This window comes from Populus nigra, chromosome 3 (genome assembly GCF_951802175.1).
Source record: "Populus nigra chromosome 3, ddPopNigr1.1, whole genome shotgun sequence".
NCBI lineage: Eukaryota > Viridiplantae > Streptophyta > Magnoliopsida > Malpighiales > Salicaceae > Populus > Populus nigra.
Genome location: NC_084854.1, coordinates 18805850 through 18830364, shown reverse-complemented (window position 1 = coordinate 18830364; position 24515 = coordinate 18805850). Strand labels below are relative to the sequence as shown.

General features: G+C 32.6%; 1 protein-coding gene and 1 long non-coding RNA gene across 2 annotated transcripts; both read right to left on the bottom strand.

The window, feature by feature from the left end:
• Positions 1 to 9768: 9768 nt before the first annotated feature.
• On the bottom strand, positions 9769 to 18917 carry LOC133688045 (uncharacterized). Its single transcript, XM_062107428.1, has 24 exons — positions 18379 to 18917; positions 18228 to 18299; positions 18108 to 18151; positions 17916 to 18027; positions 17753 to 17824; positions 17316 to 17378; positions 17081 to 17158; positions 16890 to 16982; positions 16365 to 16484; positions 15980 to 16066; positions 15575 to 15784; positions 15445 to 15492; positions 14735 to 14989; positions 14304 to 14380; positions 13845 to 14089; positions 13303 to 13371; positions 13153 to 13217; positions 12863 to 13032; positions 12652 to 12730; positions 11744 to 11999; positions 11355 to 11400; positions 10973 to 11081; positions 10772 to 10834; positions 9769 to 10047 (listed from the first exon to the last, which is right to left on the bottom strand). The coding sequence occupies exons 1-24, from the start codon at positions 18706 to 18708 to the stop codon at positions 9967 to 9969; spliced, it is 2844 nt and encodes a 947-aa protein (XP_061963412.1). The 5' UTR covers positions 18709 to 18917; the 3' UTR covers positions 9769 to 9966.
• Positions 18918 to 23099: 4182 nt separating this feature from the next.
• On the bottom strand, positions 23100 to 23812 carry LOC133688427 (uncharacterized). The gene is made up of 2 exons (XR_009841142.1): positions 23662 to 23812; positions 23100 to 23485 (listed from the first exon to the last, which is right to left on the bottom strand). It is a non-coding gene; the product is annotated as an uncharacterized LOC133688427 (long non-coding RNA).
• Positions 23813 to 24515: the final 703 nt, after the last annotated feature.

Below are 24515 nucleotides of genomic sequence, written 5' to 3'. Positions count from 1 at the left end.
TTCATTGCTTAATATATGGTGTGAGGGCAGATATTTTGAACATAATCCAACTCACATTTTGTTATTTTATTGTAACGAGTTAGAAAGACAACAGTCAAATTAGGTATGTTGGTAAATTATGAGAAAGAAATAATTATTTGTGTTGATGTTGGTAAATAATGAGAATTAATTGTTTGTGTTGATATTTAATATTTTGGATATTGATAAATGTTAGGAAATAATTTCTCATTGGATGATGTTGGTAAATGATAAGAATTAATTACTTGCGTTGATGTTTAATTTTTTAAATATTGATAAATTTTAGGAAATTATTGCATAGGTTGATGTTGAAATTTTTTTATATTTATAAATGTTGAGAAATAATTTTTCATAGATTGATGTTGATAAATGATGAGAAATAATTATATTGTTGATGTTTCAAGAGGTTGTGTGAAATTCTTATTCAAAAGATGATGTGACAGCTGCTCCTGTTATATGCACATTGATCATGAATTTATGGACATAAGTTGTCTTCCTCATATTATTTGAGCTTATTGAGATGCATTGCTTAGACCGTGTAATGTGACAATTTGACTTTAAGTAACGCATCTCGTCTGACATAGATACGAGCTATCAGTTACATTTTATTAGTCGTTTAGGTAAGCACATTAATTATAATTGGATGATATACCATCTCCAGCATGTATCGATGTGGGATGCATGAATAACGGTTAGTTAGCGGTTGTTTACAATAACGGGTGGTTAACGATTATAAACACCCATAATTGTCATTAGCGATTATTAATAAAACCGTGTTTTTCAATAGCGGTTAAGTCAATAGCGTGTTATTTTACAAATATTTTTCTCTCATGTGTTATTTTTTAAAAACTTTTATCAAACTGTGCTAGTTTGATAAAAGACCCAAATTAAAAAAGGGTTGTTTGGTCCAAACTACTAGATGTTTAATGAGAGATGTGATGTATTGCATGGTAAAATAACAACCCTTATAAATTTGGATATTTTTTTCTTATTTGCATGTCTTTTAAAAAAATTAGCAAAATAACACAAATTTTTTATGAAATAAAATAATTGGTACATGTCAAGATTAGAAAACATGACATTTAAAGTGATTACTAATAGGAAAGCTGACATTTCAAAACAATATTAAATGGACTGCATAAATGACAATGAGGAGAGATAAGAGAGGAAAGAGAGAAAAAAGACTTGAGATGCACATCAAAGTTCTAATTACAAACACTATTGAAAAGATGTTGATGAGATAACTTTAACGACATCAAGGAAGGCCAACAATGGTGATTGAATTGGGCCACACTTACCACCCAAAGATGACAGATGACTTTTTTTTTTTTTTATCTTTGACAATAAGTGTGACCCATTCTAGTCACCATTGGTGCTTTCCTTAGAATCGTTGGATTTATATCATTAAGAGCTTTTCAATGGTATTGATGTTGTTATAATTAAAGCTTTGGTCTACCTTTAAAGTCTTTTTTTTTCATTTTCTTTTTTCTCTCATTGCTCTTTAAAAATTACAATAAGAAAAAATGAGAGAGAAAAAAATAAAAAGAGCCTAAAGGCATACTAAAGCTTTGATTACAACACTACCGATACCATTAAAAAGATTTCGACAAGAAGAATCCAATAATACCAAAAAAGGTCAGCAACAAGGATTGGAGTCGGCCACATTTGTCGTCAAAGGCAAGTGAACCACCCGCCACGTTCGGGTATCAAGTGTGCCCCACTACGGTCATCATTAGTGTCCTTCCTTAGTGTCATTGAATTCGTCTTCTTAAGATCTTTTCATGGTATTGACGATCTTGTATTTAGAGCTTCGGTGTATCTTCGAGGCTTCTATATTTTTCTTCTTCTTTGTTTTTTCTCTCTTCTCATCATAATTTATGCAAACTAATTTCAGAATTTCTTTTACATTCTACGTTTCTGAATTGTGACAATTCTGAATATGGTATTTTTTAATTGTAACATGTATAAACTGTATTATTTCACTAAAACTTTTTTAAATTGTATAATTTTGTCAAGTTTCTTAAACAATCCTAATTTTAAGATAACATTTACAAATTTACCATAACTAATTAGGTCCATTTTCCACCTTGCTCTTTCTTCTAGGGTGTTTGATAGAGATCAAATAAAAGAGGGTTGTTTTAACTAATGAAGAACAACTATCTTGCAAAAGAAAACCTATGGCCTCATGTAAGTCCTACATATAAGGTAAGAATTATGTTGACAGATTGGACACAGTACTTTGCAACTAGAATCCACATATACAGGGTAATCGATTGGTGAGGATAATGTGTGTTCATATTTGGTAGGTTGTTGCTATATATGTTGAATTTAATTTTAAGTTTTAACTAATTAGCCAACCACCAGCATGATTTATTTTTTTGTGGTATTATTTCTACTCACAAAATTATTATTTCTTATAAGAAGAACACTAATAATTTTACAGTAGGAAAATAAAATGTTTTTTTGGAATAACTAAAATTAATAAAATCTGAATGTAGTGTTTTTAATTAGAGGAAAAAGCCAAATACACTATGCTTTATTTAAGTAAATTAATGTTGATATTAAATAATATTATTTATGAAAAAACATGAGTTAAAGGGCTACTTGGTCCATGAGAGATTTGAAAATTTCTTTTAACAAAATAAGAATAATACTATATCTTTCCGTGATCATTTTCTTTCATCTTTAGCTTGAGGTTAACTCTCTGATTATATAATAAATTGTCAAATGAATTTATTACCTTTTTTTAGTTAAAGAAATAACTCAAAGTTTTTTAAAAAAGATTTATATAAATATCAATTAAATTAGAGTTGTTTGGTTGACCCATGAATTAATTAGGTGAATTGAAGACAAGGTGTTAGAAGACAAGGTGTCAGGACAAAGAATAAAGATAGACCACAACCTTAATTTATTATATTTGTAACTTTTAAGAAACTTCATAGCTAATTTATTGTATTTGTATTTGTAGAAGGGTTTTGTTTGGTGCTTAGCTTAAAATGAGTAGCAAGAGCAGAACTAACTAGTTATCTTTATTTATATTCAATATGTCGAACACTTTCTCAACAAACTGCTCCTATGTCATATGCACCTTATTCCCCTTTCTATCTCAATATAATTATAAAATCAAGAATCTATTTTGCCAGTCGATAAAAACTCAAAAATTATCAAAGGGTACGAGCTGTAAATCTATCTCTTCTTCTTCCATGTACCTAGCTCTAGCCCGGCATAATAATTCTTTAGACAGAGGGTGGTATACGGAGGTCTATATATATATATATTGAAATATTGGCCAATTATATGGCTCCTAAGGTGACCAAACAATTTGAGGCAAGCTATCTGGGAGTTGATATTGGCACTCCAGTACCCATGGTTAAGCTAGCACACTCTCACATACCAATACACTATTTTATGAAATGACAGAAAAATCTTTAGAAGAAGTTAAACCTGAACACATATGCTTTCTTGAAGAAAGTGTTAACTAAAAAATCCAACAAAACAAAAACTGGTGACCTAAATGATTAAGAATCCGTTTCTCTAAGCTGCTGCTTTTGGTTAAGGTTGAAAAGTAGTTGAAAAGCATTAATATTTTACATGTTTTTCAACATAAAAAGCAAACTTGGAAACAATTTTGAACCTCTTCTTTTCAAAATGCTTTTGAACATTCTCCAAAACCCTCGTATCCATTTTCCCCTCAAATCGCTAATGCTCATTTCAAATGGAGAGAGGTCTCTGTGCTGAGTCCGTTCCTTGGTTAAATGTAAGCAAAGGAGTACTGAACGTTAGAGTTTCCTACTGTGTGTGTGACAAATTGCCTATGATGGTAAATTATCTACTTTCTTCGGTGTTGCTTGGGAAACCCATTTGCTTTTAGCATTATGCCTCGTCAGGAAGCTTCTGCGTCGGGCTCTAATTCTGAAATTCTAATGAAAAAAAAAATCTTGGTGTTGGGGTAAGCTTGATCTAGAGAAGCCTTTTCCAGTAACAATCCCATGTCCTCATTTTGTTTGAATCTCTTCTCTTCTTCTTTTTTTGGTAAAATTATAATTCACAGCTATCCGATTTCCAGCTCTTTAATAATACGAGCTCACTTATTAAAAAAAAAATGCCTGTTTACGAAAGAATATGAAAATAAAAGCCAATTATTGTCTAGACAATCGATTTTAGCATAGTATTTGGAAACTACCTGTAAAACAAGCTTAGGTTACTAGATATATTTACAGATAATTAGGGTTAACTCGAATCATTGGGAATGAAAGCGTTTCATTTTTTTTCTTTTTTCTTTTTTTCTTAGTTGTTTACCTGCTAGGTTAGATGGGTCAGTATAATTATTAAAAATTTAGTCATTCAAATATAAATGGTTAGGTTAATTAGAAACTCTAGATTAGACTCTAGACTTCTAGTCTTTCGCATCACCTTGTCAGTCTGACAACTACAGACCTTAGCATAGCAGTAGATAGGTGGCAACCAAACTTTCTCGAAACCTAAAAAATAATATTCATACCATAATAATTAAAAATAACCTAAATTAAATTAATTAAAGATATGATTAAAGATATGAAATTGAAAGAATCCACGTAAAAAAAGTAAAAAATTTACAAAGTGTAAAATTTAATAATTTAATGTCAAAAATAAAAACAAAAAATATAACGTTGAAGAAGAAAACCTGAGTCAACTTGAGATAACTTAATGAACTTACAATCCATGATATGAGACTGGAATTAAAAAAAAAAGAATTTCAAAAGACAAACTTAGTAAAAAAACCAAAGTTCAATAAAAAAACACATCAAAAAACCACTGAGCCAACTCAGGTTAATGATACCAACATGTTCTCAAAATAACCAAACAGGAAAAAATGATGAAAAAATGACAAAACTCAAGGGCAAATAATTTAATGTAAAATGATAAAATTAAAAAAAATAATCATAAAAAAATTAAAGAAAAACATTTGAGTCAACTCGGGTTAACTTGACTAAACCGCCACCCACGACATGAGATTACATGAGATTGAGATAAAAGAAAACTAGACTTTCAAAAGAAGGACTTAACAAAAAAGACCAAATTTAAATAAAAAAACATTGCAAAACAAAAAATGCAAGTTGACCCAGATTAACTTGACTAACCTGCTCTCAAAAGTAACAAAACAAAAATAGAAGCAAAAAAAATGACAAAGCTCTAGGAAAAATGATTTAATGTAAAATTATGAAATTAAAAAAAATTAAATTAAAATCATAAAAAAACTATGAAAAAAATCAATTTAGATTAACTCAACTAACATGTCACTCATGAGTCATGACATAATATCGATATAACCCATCAGATTAATTGGCACTCAATATGTTTTTTTTATTTGCTTTCTACAATGTTCTCATTATCTCATGATCCGGATCATGGGTAATATATGCTAACATGGGTTGATCCTGGTCAGTTTAATATGTTGTCATATCAAAAAAATTTAAAAGATGTCATTTTGAAATGTTTTTTAGTCTAACTAGTTTTTTTTCTTAGTTGTCTAGGTTATCTTTTAAATTATCAGGTTGGCCAGATCATACTGGATCAATCTCTACATAATTTATTTTTATTTATTTTAAAAAATATGTTAGCAATGTCTAAATATTTTTTCTAATTAAAAAAACTCCATAAATGATTAGGTACATATTTAATGAAGGTGGATTCAAGTTGACGAGTGTGATGAACCAATATTATGGCCTCATTTATTTGACGGGAAGTGATTTTCTGAAAACCATTTTTCAAAGTTTCTTGTGTTTGTTTATCATTAGTAAAGTTGATCAATGGAAAACACTTTCCAGTCAAAGAAAAATTTGACTTGATTTCCAGAAAAGTATTTTCCTTTTATTTTGGGCGAAAAACACTTTTTGGAAGTTGTGAAAAATTTAGAAATATCATACTATTTGCTAATTATATCAAATTTAGTCCTCAAACTTTTGATTGCTATATATATTTTGTTTAAATTTTTTTTTTCAATTTCATCCCTTAGAATTTGATTTTTGTATTGATTTTGGTTCTCATTTTTATAATTATCATTTGCTTTTCCTTTATTATTTTTAATTGAAATTTTTTATCTATCAAATTTGGTCCTCATTCTTTTGATTGTTACTTATTATATTTGAAATAATTTATGAAATAATAATAATTATTATTATTTTAATTTCTTCATCTTTCAATTTTTTTTTTATTAGATTTGATTTCTATTATTTTTATTATTATTTATTTTATTTGAGATAATTTAAAAATTTTTATATTTTTTTAATTTCATTCTCATTCAATTTTTTAATTTATAAGATTTGTTCCTCATTATTTTAATAAACTTAAAAAAAAATAAAACATTAATAAGTTATTTTCCAGCTTATTTTCCATGACATAATCAATTACTGAAAACTATTTTTCAATTTAATTTTTAATATATTATCAAACATCAAAATAATTTATTTTTTAAAAATTCATTTTTTTAAAAAAATTTTCTAGCAACCAAACGAAATATAAACGCAATTATATATTGAGCAGCAACCACGAAAGGAAATGAATGGACCTCAAGCATTCTTTTTGTGACCAATAGCCATCAGATGAATTTGCACTCTTTTTATGTGCTGACCCATCATCTCAATTGGCCTTTGGTACATAAAACAGAGCATTTGAGTGCACGACGCCATCATTCATGCACCTATGGTGGTCCTTTGCAAAGACCTCCTCTAGTTTGGAGGCCATGGCATCTTTCAAACCACAAACCATGATGATGGGATGGAACCCAGGTGGGGTTTTCAGTTCATCGTACACTCAAAATCATTGTACAATTAGCAGGAGAATGTCCAAACCCCATGAACACGCATCATGAGTTATTCCTTGCATCCAGCTGGTTCTCTTCAATGCATAGGCACGTAGATCAACATCCCTGTCTCTTAATTATTAACTTCTTTCTCTGTTTGTTTTTTACTTTGATTTTTTAAAAAATTTATTTTTTTTTATTTTTTTAAATTATTTTTATATATTATAAAAAAATAAAAAACATTTTAAAAAACAAAACTGCAAGAACTGCCAACAAGCGTGTTTGGTTTGTATCATATAAAGATTTGCTATGGTCATTTTCTTCAAGGCTGGCAGCCTATAGAGTAGTACTATTTTATTCCTTCCATTTTAGGTTCGTTGTAAGCCGAACGTTAAATTAGTTTGACTTCCATTTTCTGTACTAAAATTAACTTTAGCAATTAGAATCAATACATTATTTTATGTAATTCGGTTATAGAGCAAAGAAAATTTTGTTTTCTTTGTTTTTTTCTATTATAATTAGAATCAATATAATTTAGAGAATAATACAATAATTTTTTTTTATGAGAAATGGAATAGATGTACTATGGCATAATCATAATGGATATAATCGCAATCATTGCAAAAATTTCATACTTAAAACACAAACCACATCTCATTAGAAACAAAATATACATGTTCTTTACTTGTGGATCCCACCAAAAAATCCGAACTACATCTCATTACATATTTATCTTAAACACACCCTTAATCTCAATACTAATAAATGATCAATCTTTAGTCTTTGTGATTTTTAAGATTTTGTTCTGTAAAAGAGATGATAGATTCTGTTTTTGTTAAATGAAAAGCATCACAAAAAATATATGTATTTTTGTTGTTGTTATACAATTTTATTAGGGGTGTTTGAGATTGTAGTGTAAAATACTTTTTAAAATAGTTTTTTAATTGAAAATATATTAAAATATATTTTTTTTAACATTGATATATCAAAATCATCAAAAAAACACTAAAAAAAAGTTTTAAATCAATGTTTTTTAAGCTAAAAATACTTTTGAAAATAACTTAAAAACATAAGGAGAAGTTGTGTCAAACAAGATCCTAACTCGGTGTCAAACTAGATCATAAGTTGCAATAGTTTACTTATAAATTCCTCTTAAAATAAAAAAGTTAACATATATAATTAAAAAATTTAAAAGTGTTTATAAGCTAGGGTAAATTATTGAAAACTTTGAAAACACTTTATATCTATATTTTTATTTATTACAATTTACACATTCAATTAAGACTAGCCTAGAATAAAAATGAAAAAAAATACTCTTATTTATTAAGAACCCAAATCTCATCAAGCTACCGTCACAATTCTTATTCCCTCTCTTCCCTTCCGTAAAGAAAACCATGAAAACCTCTCCTTACAACAAAGAGGTATTTGAAAAACACAAAATCATAATGTTAATTCGGTCTGTATTCCTCTGAAGTGTGTTTGTACTGGATAATTGACAAGAATCAAATATATCCATATCATGTAATTTTCTACATAACCCCGAGCTTTCAAGTAAGTATGGATATTGATGGGCATGTTCTTAATAGGCTCGAACCCAATAAAGATGAGTTCGGTAGTGATCACCCCGAGCCTACCACCTTTGGGTGTGAGCTTAGACAAAGACCCTATAAGAATCCACCATTTTGAGCCCAACTGGCCTATACAAGGCTTGAGATTAATTGGGTCATTCTCCATCTTCTTCTTCCCCAGTAAAAATCCTACATTTTTTTATATACACGGTTGGATCTTCTTCTTTCAACTGCACGATGAAAAAAACTAAATAAATTAAATTCTTCTTCATCTTCTTCTTCTCCACCGTATACCTAACCATCTAAACTATCTCAATTAAAAAATGGTCACGTAAAACAAAAACAAGAACCTTTGAAGCATTATAATAAATAATTTATAATCTTCACCAAACTTTCATTATGTAATTAAATACCTAGAAACCATAGTGTTCCAAGAATCTAAATTTCTACGAGATATTTTGTAGAGCATGTTGCATGCGTCATTGATTCCACCATTTTTTGCACAAACTGAGATCACTCTTGATAATGGATGCATCTTGTCTCCTTGAGGACCAAGCTTGGCGAGTCCAAAATCAAAAGCAGTCGCAGCAACAATAGCAATAGTAACAGCCACTATAATAGCAGCAGTAACCATCTATATATAGCAGAAAAAGCAGCAACAACGGTGACAGCAATATCCACCACTAACAGCATCAACAGCAGTTGGTAAAAACCTAAAACAAACCTAATTGATTAGGTTTTTAGTAATTTACCTTTATTATTTTGATACAAGAAACAATTTCAACTAGTAAAAAAGTTTGATAAAATTATTTCTGTAGGAGCTTTTATTTATATTTAAAAATATAAATCCATTTATTGTTGAAGTTAGCTATAGTAACATCAGTTACAAATCGCCTCCTCATCCCCCATCTACCTTTGATCAAATCGAGCTCCAGCCGCTTGACCCTTCGAGTATTCTTGATTTTTTTTATCCACACCTGTCGTTTCATCCAATTTGGGCATCGTTTCTGAAAATTTCATCACCACCCCTTCAACATTAACTTTGGCGTCGTTTACTCTTGCCTTGAGATATTGTTTTGGGTTTGTGTGTTCCATGTCCTTGTGTTTTTATCGCTAATTTGTGTTGGAGGAGAGCACTTTTATGCTCTCATACTCCTGTAGCCAACTCTACCTGTCCTCCTTGGCTTTTTAATATTGTTCTGAATCATATGGTCAAGGTTGTTTTAAACCAATTAGGCTAAGTCAGTCATCTTTCCTGCTATATACAGGCTCGAGTTATAGGGGCTATGGAAGTGATTTTTGAGAAGGGGATGATATACAAGTGAAACTCTTCCTTTTCTTTCTTTTCAATACGGGGAATGCTTGCGAAACCTTTTTTAGGCAAGAAATATAGGTGACAACTGAAGGAAGAAGAGCATGTAATAGCCCCTCCTTGGTGTTATATATATATATATATATAATGCTGCGATACATGATCAAATAGAGGGAGGAACCATGGATGTGATTTCTTAATTTTACAGTTTCAAAGCACCATCCCAAACAACATACAATGATACAGGGTTCTTCCAAGACTTGAAGCTAATCGAGCACAGCTAAATTCTATATGATCCTCTCTGATGCTAAATCAAGCAACGTACGAAAGAATTTGTGAGGATACATGGGAGGTTGTTCTGCTAGCGCCTGAGAAACACAGCAAATTCTAGCTCATTAGGACACAAGTAACTAGTTACTTATGAAATGAATTAATATAGCTTGCTTGATTGTATGTAATGACACATATAATGTAATGGATCATTATAATCCTACGTTCGGTTGTATAATTTTCAAGATTTTAATGTTATGGATCATTACAATTATAATGACTCATTATATTAAAAAATAAAAAGCTACGTCAAACCATTATACGACGAAGAACAATCATACAGAAACCTAATTGCAAATAATTTTTCATATTAAGGACTAAATTTTAATTTTGTTGAAGTGCAATGACCAAAAAACTTTTAAATGAGGACCAACTTGTAAATGAAAATGAAATATAAAGACATAATGTTTTTGAAAAATTACAGGGACTAGATTGAAAATTTGTGAATGCTTCCATTACATGCTTTTCCAAAGCATTACATTACATTTTTCATTAAATTACACATTTCATTATATTACATCTAAACAACCATGCCGATGCAGCCATCCCTAAAATCAATGTTTCAGTAAATAATCTCATTTTTACTTTTCCTTGCAGTGTTTCACAGAAGATTATTGTTTTTCAATATCTAATTTCTATGTTGATGTTTCAAACATAATTCTGCTAATATCTTTTTTAAGATAAAATGCAAAATTTCATTGTAGGGTCACAGAAACAGACAGTCAATTGGTTACCAAATGCTCAAAACACATCGAACACTACCTGATGAATAAGGACAGTGGAAGGAGTCATTCCAGGAACAGTATTGACCTCTATAATCAGCACCTGCAAATAACGATATGGGTGATGGATAAATATCACGAAAGAGAACTTTTGTAAGCAAAACAGAGAGCAGAATCAAGCTCAACTATTATCTTGTGTTGATTCAGCTAATGGCACATGGAGAATGTGGAAAGAGCATACCTCTCCACTATCAACATTAAGAAAAGCATCTATTCGTGAAAATCCTTCTAATTGCAGAGTGTTTGCAATCAATTCAATACGTTGTTTGCACCTCTCCAACACCTCGTTACTGATTCAAGAAGAGAAGAAATTGCTCATTTAGTCAAACTACAATCCAAAGACGAAAAGATGATCAATAAGAGAGTGATGAAGAAAGAGAGTGCTTGCTCCGAATGTCATTGCATGCATTAATTATATTTTCATGCAGCATAGTAATTTTCTAAAAGATGGTCAGAATGATCATGGGAATTGGAGGTGATATTATTTCAGAATAGTTATCAGTACAGGATGTCTTAATCATGGCATTAACATAAAAGACAATTTCATATAGCAGTTAACAAACCTAACAATTGATGCCGGTGGAGGAGTAAGATTGATGCCGGTTCCACCTGTTAAGTAATATCAATGTCAAGATACCAGCAATGCCATCTATACAAATTTGGAATTTCTTCCAATAAATCATGCAAAAATTCACGAATTAATTCCCTCAAATTAAGCATGAAGAAAACTTCAACTGCAGCCACTAAATCATCCTTTTTGATCCATTTTTTTTTAATCGTATCTAATTACTCGTGTGTTTTACTGCATAACCAATAAGGTTCAGGACTACTATATCAACTTCAATGCTACCATTGGTTAACTACCATGATTTGCAAGCAGCAAGTAAAACAAAAGAGATATCATCAAATGCCAACATAATTGAAACAAATTGCAATGTGCAAAAACATGTACCTTGAAATTTCTCTTCAAGTGATAAAATATCACCAGTTTCCTTAACAGTAACACTAGGGCTCAGCGAGCGCATTGATCCAAGAGTTCCTATAACACCAACTGTAATTTCTACCCATCGACTGTTTCCTTTCCACACAAGGCCTTGTGCTTTTTCACCCCCAGATTTGGATGAGACAACAATCTCATCAGTCTCAATAAATGGTTCAAAGATCAAACGCTCTGGAGGAGGGCTTGGCATCTCAATCATTCCATGTGACTGAACATTACACAAAAAGAAAAGGATGTTTGACTGTTGTAAGATAAAAACCCAGTTATTGTTTCAATTATAAATAATGGCTAAGAAAGAAAGATCTGGGTTAAAGAGTATGGACTGTTGCCAACAAAGTATGGACTAATGAGTTAGAAAGTCACAATCATTTATTCATTCGGTAAATGACAATGGGTTTACTGGGGGTTCATTAGACAACTTAAAAGTCAAAAAGTAGCAGACTATTAATTTTCACTTGATATTTAATAATAGTTGATTTCTTTAGGTCTCAAGAACAAAAACTTTCATGCTTGTCAAAAGAAGAAAACAAAAGATGCAAAACTTTCAGAATAAAGTTATTAGATGCACCCAGGAACTACCATCCATGCACATGTTAAATGGGCATCAAGCTCATACTCTTATTACAGGGGATACCCTAACAAGTAATTACAGAGCTGAAATCTAAAATAATTTCCGATTTTCTTATTTGGTGCTAAATGACATCATTTACAACAGTTCATCAAACATGAACATGCACTTTAGCATAATAATCACTTTAAAATGTTTTCAAAGACAAGATATCTGTATTTCTAAAAACAATCTGTGATACTGGCACTTGACATTGATGTCCTGAAACAAAATTATGGAGAAGCTTCTATACCTTTGAGAAACTATCAGGTGGTATCCGGAGAAGGCAATCCTTCAAAGCTTTTATATACACTGCAAGGTCTTCCACGCAGCTGCTCGAACAAAAGGTAAGCAACATATGATTAATTCAAATACACACAAAATATTTAACTAAGTTTAGGGATATATGATATCAGATCAAAGAGATTATTAGCAACTGGCAATAACAAGGGGTATGAACCAACCATAATCTTGCAACCCCAGTTGAGCATCCATCCCTTGCTGGTTTAACACATAATGTTTCACACTGAAGCTTTGAGATCAGCTCATCCCAAATCTCCAGTGCAGGCATATTCAGCAAATCCTCTTTTCTGCGCACATCTTTATTTATGGTAAGAACTCCCAAATCTGCAAGCTGTTCATTACTAGAGATCACAACCAATGCTATGTTGAAAAATATATGATGGAGAAAGGAAAGATTAAACATAGCCTGAGTTTTCATAGGATGATCCCTACAAGTGATTTTGTTACATACATGACTAAGAGCGAGTGATGTTGCAACTTTGTCCATGCAAGTCTTCGAAGCTGCCGCACCAGGACCTTTATTTGAAAATAAAAGAAGAATGAACAATCTGGTACCAAGACAACTAAATTCTTCAGGTGAAAAAGTGTTGACTACAATAACCTGTATGAGGAACTCCTTCAGACTCCAGTAAAGACTGAAGTGTACCATCTTCACCAATGCCTCCATGCACTGTAGAAAACATCAGATAAATTTAATATGGAATATAATCGCTGATTGTTTTGTTAAACAAAAGAGATTAAATAAAAATTTCATCCTTAACATAGTGTTAGCATTCATTTAAGAATATCAGAATATGAACAGCACGCTCCCACATGCTCTGCAATCAAATTTCCCAAGTGTGAAAAGTTATGGCTTAACAAACATGATGTTTACCAGTAGAAGCAAACCATTACTCAGACAACTAAATCCATGTTTGATGACCTTCCTTGTTTGGGTGAAAGAGTATGTTCAGATATTATCTAATGTGACAGGAGCTATATCTGAAGTAAAGCTCTTACTGTATATTCTTGAAAAAAACAGATATCTTAAAACTACAACACACATTCATAGATCAAACATGTACTATTATGTTCATGCTAACAGTGGAAAGAAAGGTTAATGCAAGCATCAATCATAATATTACAATGGTTAAAAAAAAATACCTGCAATGAAAACTGTTGCCTGAACTTCTTTGGCAAGCTTGACCCACTTCTCTAATGAATATCTAACAGGCTGTTCATCAGCTATGTCAAACCCTGTAAACCAACTATGCTTCTTCAGACATTCCATGAGGTCATTCATCACTTGGTTGCGCAAATGAGAAGTCAGCGCGGCCTGAGCTGGTTCAATAGCTTCTATGCAAGCATCAAGAACTTCCTCTGTAGTGTGTCTCAGCACAAGAGAGTAACTGCATATAAATTCCAGGAGCATGATATAGCATACATGAAAATCTAATAAATCAAAACATGGCTGGCAATAAAAAATGTTAAGTATTGCTTCTGAGTGCAGATTTATAGAAAACAAATAAATAGCTGGTGGATTATTTGACTTTTCAAAAAGAAAATGTATTATTTGTGCAAGCTTATAATGGAGTCGAAACATGAACAAAAATCTCTACTTACGGCAATGACCAAACCACTCTGGAACCATCATCAGAATGGTCGTCTGAGGGGGCAAGTAAACAAGGAGTCACATCAAGCTGTAGACAACAAATTGCCAATATCAGACATTATTCATAACCATATTGTACCTCGATTAAAAACATCCAAACAAATTATTGAATCACAAATATTGCTGGCTTGGAGAAGTAAAACGACAGGAATGGAGGATACTCGGTGAAAGGCTAAGCATTGATCCAGGGCACACATATGAGAACTTTTGGATGCTTAGATTCAAAAATCAGAAGATAAACTTAATTGCCTCAGTATTCAAAAGATGCATTAATACTGCATCATCCATGTATAACAGACATCCAGTTATATACTTCATCAAACACATCCGCCAACCATTATGCAAACTAAACAAATTTATAGCTAATGTTTCCTAAACTTACTTCATCAAATGCCAGCAAGTTAAGCCAAACATTTGTTCCACTCATAAGAGATACTTGCCGCTCTGAAGTGTCTCCTCCAAACAAGACAAAAATTTTACGAATACCCTCCCGTTTGTTAAATGCGTCATCAAATGGCAAGGATTTCGATCTTCTTGGCAAATGAGCTGATACTTCGTTGTGTGATGCAAGATTGGGGAACCGCAAGCAAGCATGATGAATAACACTTCGAAGAATGTTAGAATGAGAGAATCCAACCTGAACAAGAAGAGAAACCTTTTGAGGAGATGAGTGGGAATGGTGACAAAAAGCTAAAAAATTATTAGATTCACGAGCATTTCAACATTTCTGTGGCATATAAAGAATAACATGCCTCACTTCACGTGTGCATTACACACGTGAAAATCTGTCAACTTTTAGGTACCAATGAACCATATAGAACAAAGACTCCAAAGTTTGAGCCATGCATCCTCCACACTTCTGTTGCTATGATAATGTTTCCATGAAATGTTTACTAATCAGCATGCCACAGTATCTGACATATTCCTACGCCAATTCCAAGCCTAGCATGAAAGAAAAAGCAACCTGATGGGGAAGGACCCCAGCCTACAAGAAGCATGCAACTCAACTTTGCTACAGTAATAAACAAAGGGGACACAACATTCATAAGAAGTTCAAGTAGAAGCCCGCAGCAAAAGACTGACAATAAGTACCTTTGAAGCTTGTTGAAAAAGAAAACTGGTCTGCTCCATTCCACTAATCTGGCATATTAATCAGAAATCAACATCACAGATGTAATAAAAAATAATATCGGTAGTCCCAGTAAAAATATATTTGACTTACCAGGTTAATGTCATTGTATATTATTGTGCCCAATTCAGTCCTTCCAAATTTTCCAGCTGAAGATGATAATGCATGCATGGAATTAGGCAAAAACCATCCATCAATCCGAGCAAAATCACGTAGACCGAGTTGACGGAATAAAATAGATGCTCCTTCTCGAATATTTTCAATTACTTTGAGAGGAAAACGAGGTGGAGTGTGATATGCTACCTGTGAAGAAAGTAAGAACTTCTGAGACTAGAACAATGAAAGGAGGCATTACAAATTTTACACATCACAACTCAAGACACATATGATGCACCATAGATGCATTCGTTACAAAACAAAAGAAATGGGAAAAGATATTATAATCTTTCTGAAAAATGCAATTGCAATAAGAAATTCTCAGATACACTTCTGCTGTACCTGTTGTGTTGGAAGATACTTCCTTCGGTAATTGAAAATTGCATCTTCTTCTCTCACATCAACACTGCCATGAAATTGAATCTCCACCTGCACCATCAATGACATATTACTAGATCACAGTTCTTCACCAGGTTACTCTAATTTATAGCTTAGTTTTCTAAATCTTGTAAGGCACTACTATACAAGAGCCCCTTTTTTTGAAAAAAATTAACACAACCGCAGACAAATGTTTGAGCATATAACCAATAAAAAAACTCTCTCCACAATTCATGGTCATCTCATAAAAATATGATGAATAAATAAAATAGTATACATAAAATCTTAAAGCACCTTGGAAGATTTAAACCATTATTGAAATGATTCATGAGGGCTGAAAAGAGTATACCTCAGTTGGCAGTAGAACAACAGGGTGACAATCAAAACCAGATCCCACATCAAGGACAATTGCTGTAAACTCGCTCCCTCCTTTGAGAAATATTTCAACAAGGATTTTATCATCTATCCCCTTTCAGACATGAAAAGGCACATCATTCTTCTAGTCAGTTGAACCATCTCACATGGTTTTAAATGAAAACATTTTACGGCAATTGAACCATCTGTAGCCCAAATGCAACAACATTCCAGCTTGCTCATCATTTTTTTCCTTGTCTTCAGATGGTACAAAAAAAAAAAAATTCTTCCCAATTCTTTAGGAATATTAACTTTGCAAACTAAGTATTCATGGTACCAAAAAGTAACCTTGGGCTTTAACATCTTCCTGAAATTGCCAAAAAAAAAGAAAAAAGAACTAAAACCTAAACATGAATAAGCAATCTCAGCACCTTCCATGTAAGTCGGTCTGGTGTTTCAGCATAAAGTTGGTAAATTTCAAAGTATGCATCAATGAGAAATGTTATAAAATTTAAATTACCTCTGAAATGAGATCATTTGCTTTTTTAAGAGAATCAGAAACACCATAAGCAACTGTAACTCCAATACTTGATCCAGCTCTAGCTGGCTTTACCTGCAAACATATGATGACAAGTTTGAGATCCTAATGCTGAACCATCTCACTACGGGTGCTTATTATACTACTTAAACTAGGATGAGGAAGTGTCTTACCACAACTTTCCCAGAGTTAGGGTCCAATTGATTGCTTGTGAACCACTTGGATAATTCACATTCCTCCATTTCACTTCCCTAAATGCCATATGCACATGTTAGTATATCCACTCATAACCAGATACATTGCAACCTAATGCATATCCAGCACTAAATTGGTAGATAAACAAATAAAAGTGGACCCAAACAGGCGTGACAAAAGCACTTCAAATTACCAAATAGTTGGGACCAATACCTGGACTAGAAAACTAGGAACAGTTATGAATCCTTGTTTGCTGAGTTCCAAGGAGGCATCATACTGTCAATGATTTAAAGGTAAATGGTTAGCCTCATCTCACAGAAGAAAGTACTTATAGCACAAGTAACATTCGAAAGTTATCAAGGGTATATGAAAGATGAAGGCGTGACAATTTTCCTTCTCAATTTATTTCCCAAGCATCTATCAATAATTATGTCGACTTAGGAACAGTCAGCTAATAACATAGATGCTAGTAAAAATTGATTCTTCGAATTGCTAGCAACAATCTACTAATAAAGTTCTCCTTTCATCATACCTCCAGAGATACCAACAAGTTTCAAATATTCAATGCACAATACATAGGAACTTCGATTCAATTCTAGGGGCTTCCAAACCTAATAACTTATTACAGACTAATAGACTGTCTCCCTTACCTTATCAAATGCTTTACGACACTCACGAGATCCTGTGCCAACAAATGGAACATTATGCCTTTCCAGCAACTCCTGAATAAAAGACCACCACCCGTTACAAAAATATATCTTTCGAGACAATATCCTATAACGCAAATGAAGGATGATGCTATATATAATGCACCTGAATTCCACCATCTTCACCAAACCGGCCGTGAATAACAGGGAACACTATATCCACAGAAGCAGCAAGATGTTCTGCAAATTCATCCAACGACGAAAAACCTTTGGCAAGGCTGCACAAAACACACAATTAGCCATCCTTCTCTGCATTAGAGGGGGAAAATAATAAATAAATAAATAAATAAAACCTTACCTTTCAAGCTTAAAATCAAAATCCGCCGGAGTATTTGAATATACCTAAGAGAGAAATCACAGTTACTACTTGTAATTCAATTCAAGTGAAAACATTTCGTTGACTGAGTAACTAACCAACCTGAGCAGATGATATAGCGAATGCATTCATATCATAGTCAATATAATAGCAGCTCACTTGCAAATCATCCCCCTGTAACAACAACAACAAAATACCAAAAAAGTTACAATGCACATCCAGTAATTACAAATCTTGGCACAGGCAAGAGTACCTCTATGTGATCAAGTACTGATCGAGCAGAGTTGAGGGAAATCCCACGCTCAGCAGAAGGACCTCCACAAACCAAACCAACTCTTAGAACTCTACTATCCTCTTTCGAAACTCGATTGTTATCCACAACTGCCTCCGTCGTGGAGGCGGCGCGTGTTACTCCAACGCCGGAGCATCGCGTCTTCGAAAAACAAGAATCACTGAATTTCCGGTTCCACTTGTACGAATTTGGGTTATCAAACAGCAAGTTCCTTCCAACGGCATCGTTTTTGTAGTTTCTGTTATGGAGAAAAGAGAGCTTTGAAGCGAAAGAAAGATATGACGATGCCATAGAAGGAGAATTAGGATTTGCTGTTGAGTAGAATTAGGATCAGGTTTAGTATTTAATACAGAAGTTAAGACTTGAGAGAGTGTGATTACTTTTGTGTTCTTTCATTTTGAATGTTTTCTTTGTCTTCTACCACCCAAAAAAAAAAAAAGGTTATTGCGGGCCGGCATTGTAATGCCAACGCCAATTACAATAGCTTCTTCAACATGGACGAGCGAAATAGGAACCGAAGGACCAAAACACCTTTTCTATATTAAAAAGTATTAGTCAACACTCAACAGTGCTAAAAATGGATAATTGATTACAACTATTTTCGTTTGGTCTTTAGAGATTCTGCTTCGGCTCTTTATTTTTTAAGAGTAGGATGATTATGTTATTGGGTGTCCTACGCTACAAATTCTTGTTCTTGGTCATACTGTAACAGCATCCACCATTCAAAATCCCACCTCTTTCGTCTTTTTGCTGCCAACAGAGATTAAATTATCCATGTCCAGCAATTTTTAAAGACACCCACTTGTCTAATAAGCTCAAGGAACTTGGTACAATGAAGTTTATTCTTCTATGTGACTAAAGTGTTCTTGACAGAATTCACACCACCTTATCTTTGTCATCAGTTTGATTCGGATTCAGCCTTCTTAATCCCTCATTAATTATTAAGCCGGCCATGCAAAATGAACTCCGAAGATGATCGAAGGCATCCATAGTAGCTACAAACTATACCAACGACGCACAAATAATAAGATAATCGTGAGCTGCCGCAGCAACAGAACTGTATAGGCAGAGCTGGTAGCTTATATGGGGTTAGAAAGATTTTTGCCGAGGATAAAATAATTGGTTTCTGTATATAAGATCAGTGGTCTTTCTAATAGGAGACGGGGCAGAAATCAAAGACATCGCCAAAACAAAAGTAATTTTAGTTCGTGTTTGGCATTCTCGTAGCTTACAATTGTGAGGTTTTAAAAAAAAAACAATTTAAGAAAAGTACTTTTAATCATGGTTTAAAAAAATAAGTTTTTAATTAAAACTGTTATAAAATATATTAGCTAACACAACATCAAACGGTGTCTTTAATCGAGGGAATAAATCAAGATGGAATCAATGTCATGTTCCTTTTAGTTTTCAAGAGTTCGTTCTCTCCTTGAATGAAACTCTTCAACATGACAAGCCCTACTTCAGCTAGTCACTCCTCTTCAAATCATGGTCAGTCATGGTATCAAGATATCAGGACCAGACATCGTTAGACTTACTCTCGTGAAATCATGTACTGGATTTGAACAACTTAAAATGAATGATGGTAAGATGTACCAACTTGGAAAAACTATCAAATTCCTTGACAATGGAAGTGAACTTTGCAACATTCTCCTCATCAATTGTATTAGCTAAATCCCGAAAAGTTATAATTAAAACTAATGAGTAGGATAAAAGCACCGCCATCCTAAAAATAAAATATCCAGATGGAATATTTGGTTGGCGAGTAAACACTATTTTGTTCGCCATTTACATTGTGAATGGATTTATAGATAGAAATACATCGTCGAGAAAAGTTTTATCAGCGGTTGTTAGCCGTTGATATTTTTATCGGTAATTGGCAATGTTTATAGAATATTGATGCAAAAAAAAATTAATCAACCAAAAGTAATTGATTATTCCATCAATAAATGAATTACAAATGAAATATTTCATTACTTATTTCATCGGCAAAAACTAATTTTGCCGATAGAATAGATGATAAAATTAACAACAAAATATTCATCACTATTTTTATCGAAAAGATCTAAAACTTCTAAACCATTTTATAACTTTCCTGTTAAATAATGTCTATATTTTCAATGAAATCATCCATGAACAAAAAAATATTCATCGGTGACTCTATGGAAAGTTTAGTTTTTTTTTACAGGAGTCGTCTATATGCACCTTTAATTCGAGAAGGTAAAAAAAACTCTCTTTCGGCCTTTTCAAGTTCCCCTCAAGTGTATAGCTACATGACCTGCTTGAATGAACCTATTTACATGAAGATTCTCTCCTTCCATTTCCGTAAATTCCAACATGAATATTATGGTTATGAAAATTTTCATTTTCGTTAATGTAAATTTGATAGTGCATTGCCGCGTTCTGATTTTGATATCTTGCTTTTTCTTTCCATTAACATGTCAAACTTGCACGTAGTATTAAGCTTCACAACATGAATTGAGATGCTATTGTTCTATTGGCTGATTGATGCTCATCATGGGACTGCATTACTAGGACTACCTCTGTAAAGCCTGTATTGGTGTTCATCATGGACCCACATGTTCTCCATTTTCACAGAGCATTGGCAGATTAAAGGATCTGTACTTAGGCAACCAACATCGTACTTGTCTAAAAAGCTTCTAGTCAATTCTTTGTAGAAATATACATGTGTTAAGGTACGGTTCATTGGAGGGGATGGACCTAAACGCGCAAGGCTGGAAGTAAACTCGCAAGGCTGGAAGAGATGAGGGAAAACACACTTCCAAGATCGAGTAGAAATGCTTTCTGGCCGTATATTTTTAAGCAGGTCAGAGGTTCTCCTGATTTCTAATTTTAAATCATTTTTTCATATTATTTACTATAGCTTCAGGATACATTTATGTTTTTTGTTGAATATTGTCTCAGTACTCTTTAATAACTCGTCGAGCAGTTCTTTGACAGAAGCATTCTGCATCCATATTAGAGGCTGCTAGTTGTGGATATCTCTTGTCTTTTTCTTTCTGTTGCTTGAATTTTTACAGGCTTTCTTAACATTGGTGACAATTGTTTATTAGGTGCTTCTCTTGTGGTAGTTGGGCAGGCAAGAATTTCTGCGTCGTTATGATAATTTTTTTTATATTTTTTTTCTATGGCGTCAACTGCAATTATGGCAGGTACCACCAGTTCCTACATATATCGAGTCTTGACCTTTTAGACAAATTCTGCTATCCACATAATATTCGACCTTTAATTATTTTCTTTCTTTGTTTTTTTCTTTTTCTTTTTTGATATTTCCTCAGCCAATGGAGGATATCGAGGAGGTGCCTGAATTTACATTTCCCCGTCATCAATATGAAGAAATGATCTGAAATTTCAAAGAGGACCAAAGCTTGGGATAACATTAATTGTAGTTATAGAGTCCTCTTGGTTCATCAGGATGCCTAGTGGATTCCCCTTCCATCCATGATTTCACTCATCCTTAATGTGAAAGATGAATTTTTGATATCTATGGAAATTAATTTTGAACTCTATAATGTACGTATATGCATGTAGAACGATATAATTATTCTTTAAATCTCTTGAATTATATCTACACTAGTATATAAATATGTGTTCACAGCATTGTGACCTAAATTCAAGTTCATTAGACTTTTCTCTTTTGAGAGTAATAAAAGAAAGAAAGAGTTGTTTTCCATCGATCATGCTTCCCTTCCTATCTTTATCTTCTTTTTTTCTTTCTCTAACCTGGTATTAAAACTAGTTCAATCTAATAGACATTTAAGAGATTAAAACATGTGTATATGTGTTTAGCAAAGAAGAAATCTCAAGAGTGAGTTGATGATTATCAAGTGATATTATAATTAGAGTTGGCTGCTCGTATTAGAAATGAACATTGATCCAGTGACAGTAACAAAAAAAGAAAGCATAAATTAGACTGCTTGACTATAGTCTGTTCAATATTCGTTTTTACTGTTAGATGAAGTTGAAATTTTAATAATAGATTTTCGATACATAGCTAAGATTAGACTGAAGATTAAAGATGTTTAAGTTGGTATTTTGTCATAAAACAAGATTTTTAGTTCTTTTTAATCTTGTTATATTTCAAGAATAAGTTGTTTTTGATGATTTATATATTGTACCCTTTAGTTTTAACTAAAAAAAATACTTTTTAATCCCATTATATATAGTTAAAGTTTCGTGATTATTATTTTTACAATGAGTTTTCCACATAAAAAAAACTTTATATTGAATTGTTTTGATTGGTTGCTTAATTTTAGTAATTGGTTGATAATATTTTAATTGCACAGAAGAGACAAAAGAATTTAGATCTGTGAATTTGGTTAAATTGATTACTTTTTCCATAGAGAGGTATCTTCCAACATGCTTCCTTTCCTACCTTTCTCCTCTGATTTCTTTTTACCTAACAATATCAGATCACTTCGTAACATCTATTGATTTTGCTAGTTATTAACTTGAACAGATCCCACAATGTGCTAAGAAAGCTTATGAATTTTGAAACTTTGTTTTTTTATTTTATTTTTTATTTTTTTTTGCATGTAGTATCTAGTTTCATTGCCATAAATTGTAATCCAAAAGGATTCTAAAAAATCCCATCTAATCAAACTTTTAAAGTATCTCCAGGTGTATACTGAAAACCGGAGAGCACTAGTTTTAATATATATGAATTATCAAAATAGGGAGAACGTAAAACTATTAATAGCTAGCAGTTAACTACAACTAAGTTCCAGTTGTGGAGAGTTACAACTTACAAGCAAGAAGGCGACTCTCCAATCCACTGCTTGCTTGTTATGCATATTAATGGTTGAAAGGAGCAAAATATAGAAAATTTTAAACAAAAGGATACATCACGGACACATTTTGGCTGCAACCACTTCACTTCTTAATCATCATGGTTAAACCAATTTCATCAAAGTATATATTTTGCAGAAATATTGTAACCCAGCTAGCTCTTGAAACTCCTACGGATCGTGACGTATTCGGTTATTTGGCAATGGGGTATTTTGAGAAGAGTCGATCGGCCTCGGTTGTCGACGCTGAAGGACTAGGTTTTCTGTCAAAAACAACTTAAACATGAGCATATCATGAATACAATATACATGCCAGAAAAAGAAATTAAGATTACTCAATTCCATGCATGTTTAGAAATTTCCTAGGCATGCCATACTTTCTATCTATAGGAGTGAAAGATGTCCATGGAAATTCAAAATTAAGAAGTTTTGCACGTACCTTGAATAGCTTCGAACTAGGAAATTCTTGCTTCTGTTGAACTCATGAATAAGACCACATAGGCTATAAGCAAAGCGCAGACTGCAACTTTCCTATGGAACCACCACATTCTGTGCTGTAGTAATGCAAACACGATTAAGCATGAAATATATGTGGATCTCAGCTTACTTTATAGAACATTGAATCAACTTGTCAAATTTAAAGTGCCAGTTAAGCCCAAAATTCTTGTGTACACATTTTCTTATTTTGTTATTCCAAGTCAAAAATATTTTTCTCGCTTTCTTTAAAGTCTTGTAGGAAAAAGCTTCAGAAGTCCTTAGACTCTGAAACACGGCATCAATGTAGGATTTGATCAACGAAATGAATTCATAATAATTTGTGTTTAAACACGTTTAATAGCTACCTGTTCAAGTTATAAACATAAGGTCTCATTTATTAATTCAGATATTATAACACGCAGTTAAAACACAAAGTATGAACTCTTGATGTTTTATGTAAAGTCAAGTCGATGGATCTTGTTTTATGTAAAGTCAAGTCGATGAATCTTGTTTTAAATCAACGCGTTGAATAATTTATCATATAGTTTAGTGATTATGACAATTTTTTACTTACGATGAGTCTTTCTTCTCATAAGCACCATGTTTCCAATCAAAAGATGCCAACCATATATTCATTGAGCAACCTTGATTTTTCTTATACTCGTCCATAATTTCTTGGGTTTTTTTTTTTTTTTCCCGTGCAACTTATCAGAAACTCTAATATTTCAAGTCGAAGCAGAGTCTGAGCAGTAAAGTCGTGGCCCAATAAAGGCCATATCCAGAAACATTTTGAGGCCCAGAATTGAGATCCAATGA

What these genes read in the sequence shown, in the direction of transcription:
- LOC133688045 (XM_062107428.1), bottom strand. Translation starts at nt 18,708, where the DNA reads ATGGCATCGTCATATCTTTCTTTCGCTTCAAAGCTCTCTTTTCTCCAT. An exon ending in TTTTTCAACAAGCTTCAAAG is followed by an intron (nt 14,990 to 15,444) that starts GTACTTATTGTC and finishes CTTCTTGTTCAG; the next exon opens with GTTGGATTCTCTCATTCTAA. An exon ending in CCACTGTCCTTATTCATCAG is followed by an intron (nt 10,048 to 10,771) that starts GTAGTGTTCGAT and finishes TGTGTTTCTCAG; the next exon opens with GCGCTAGCAGAACAACCTCC.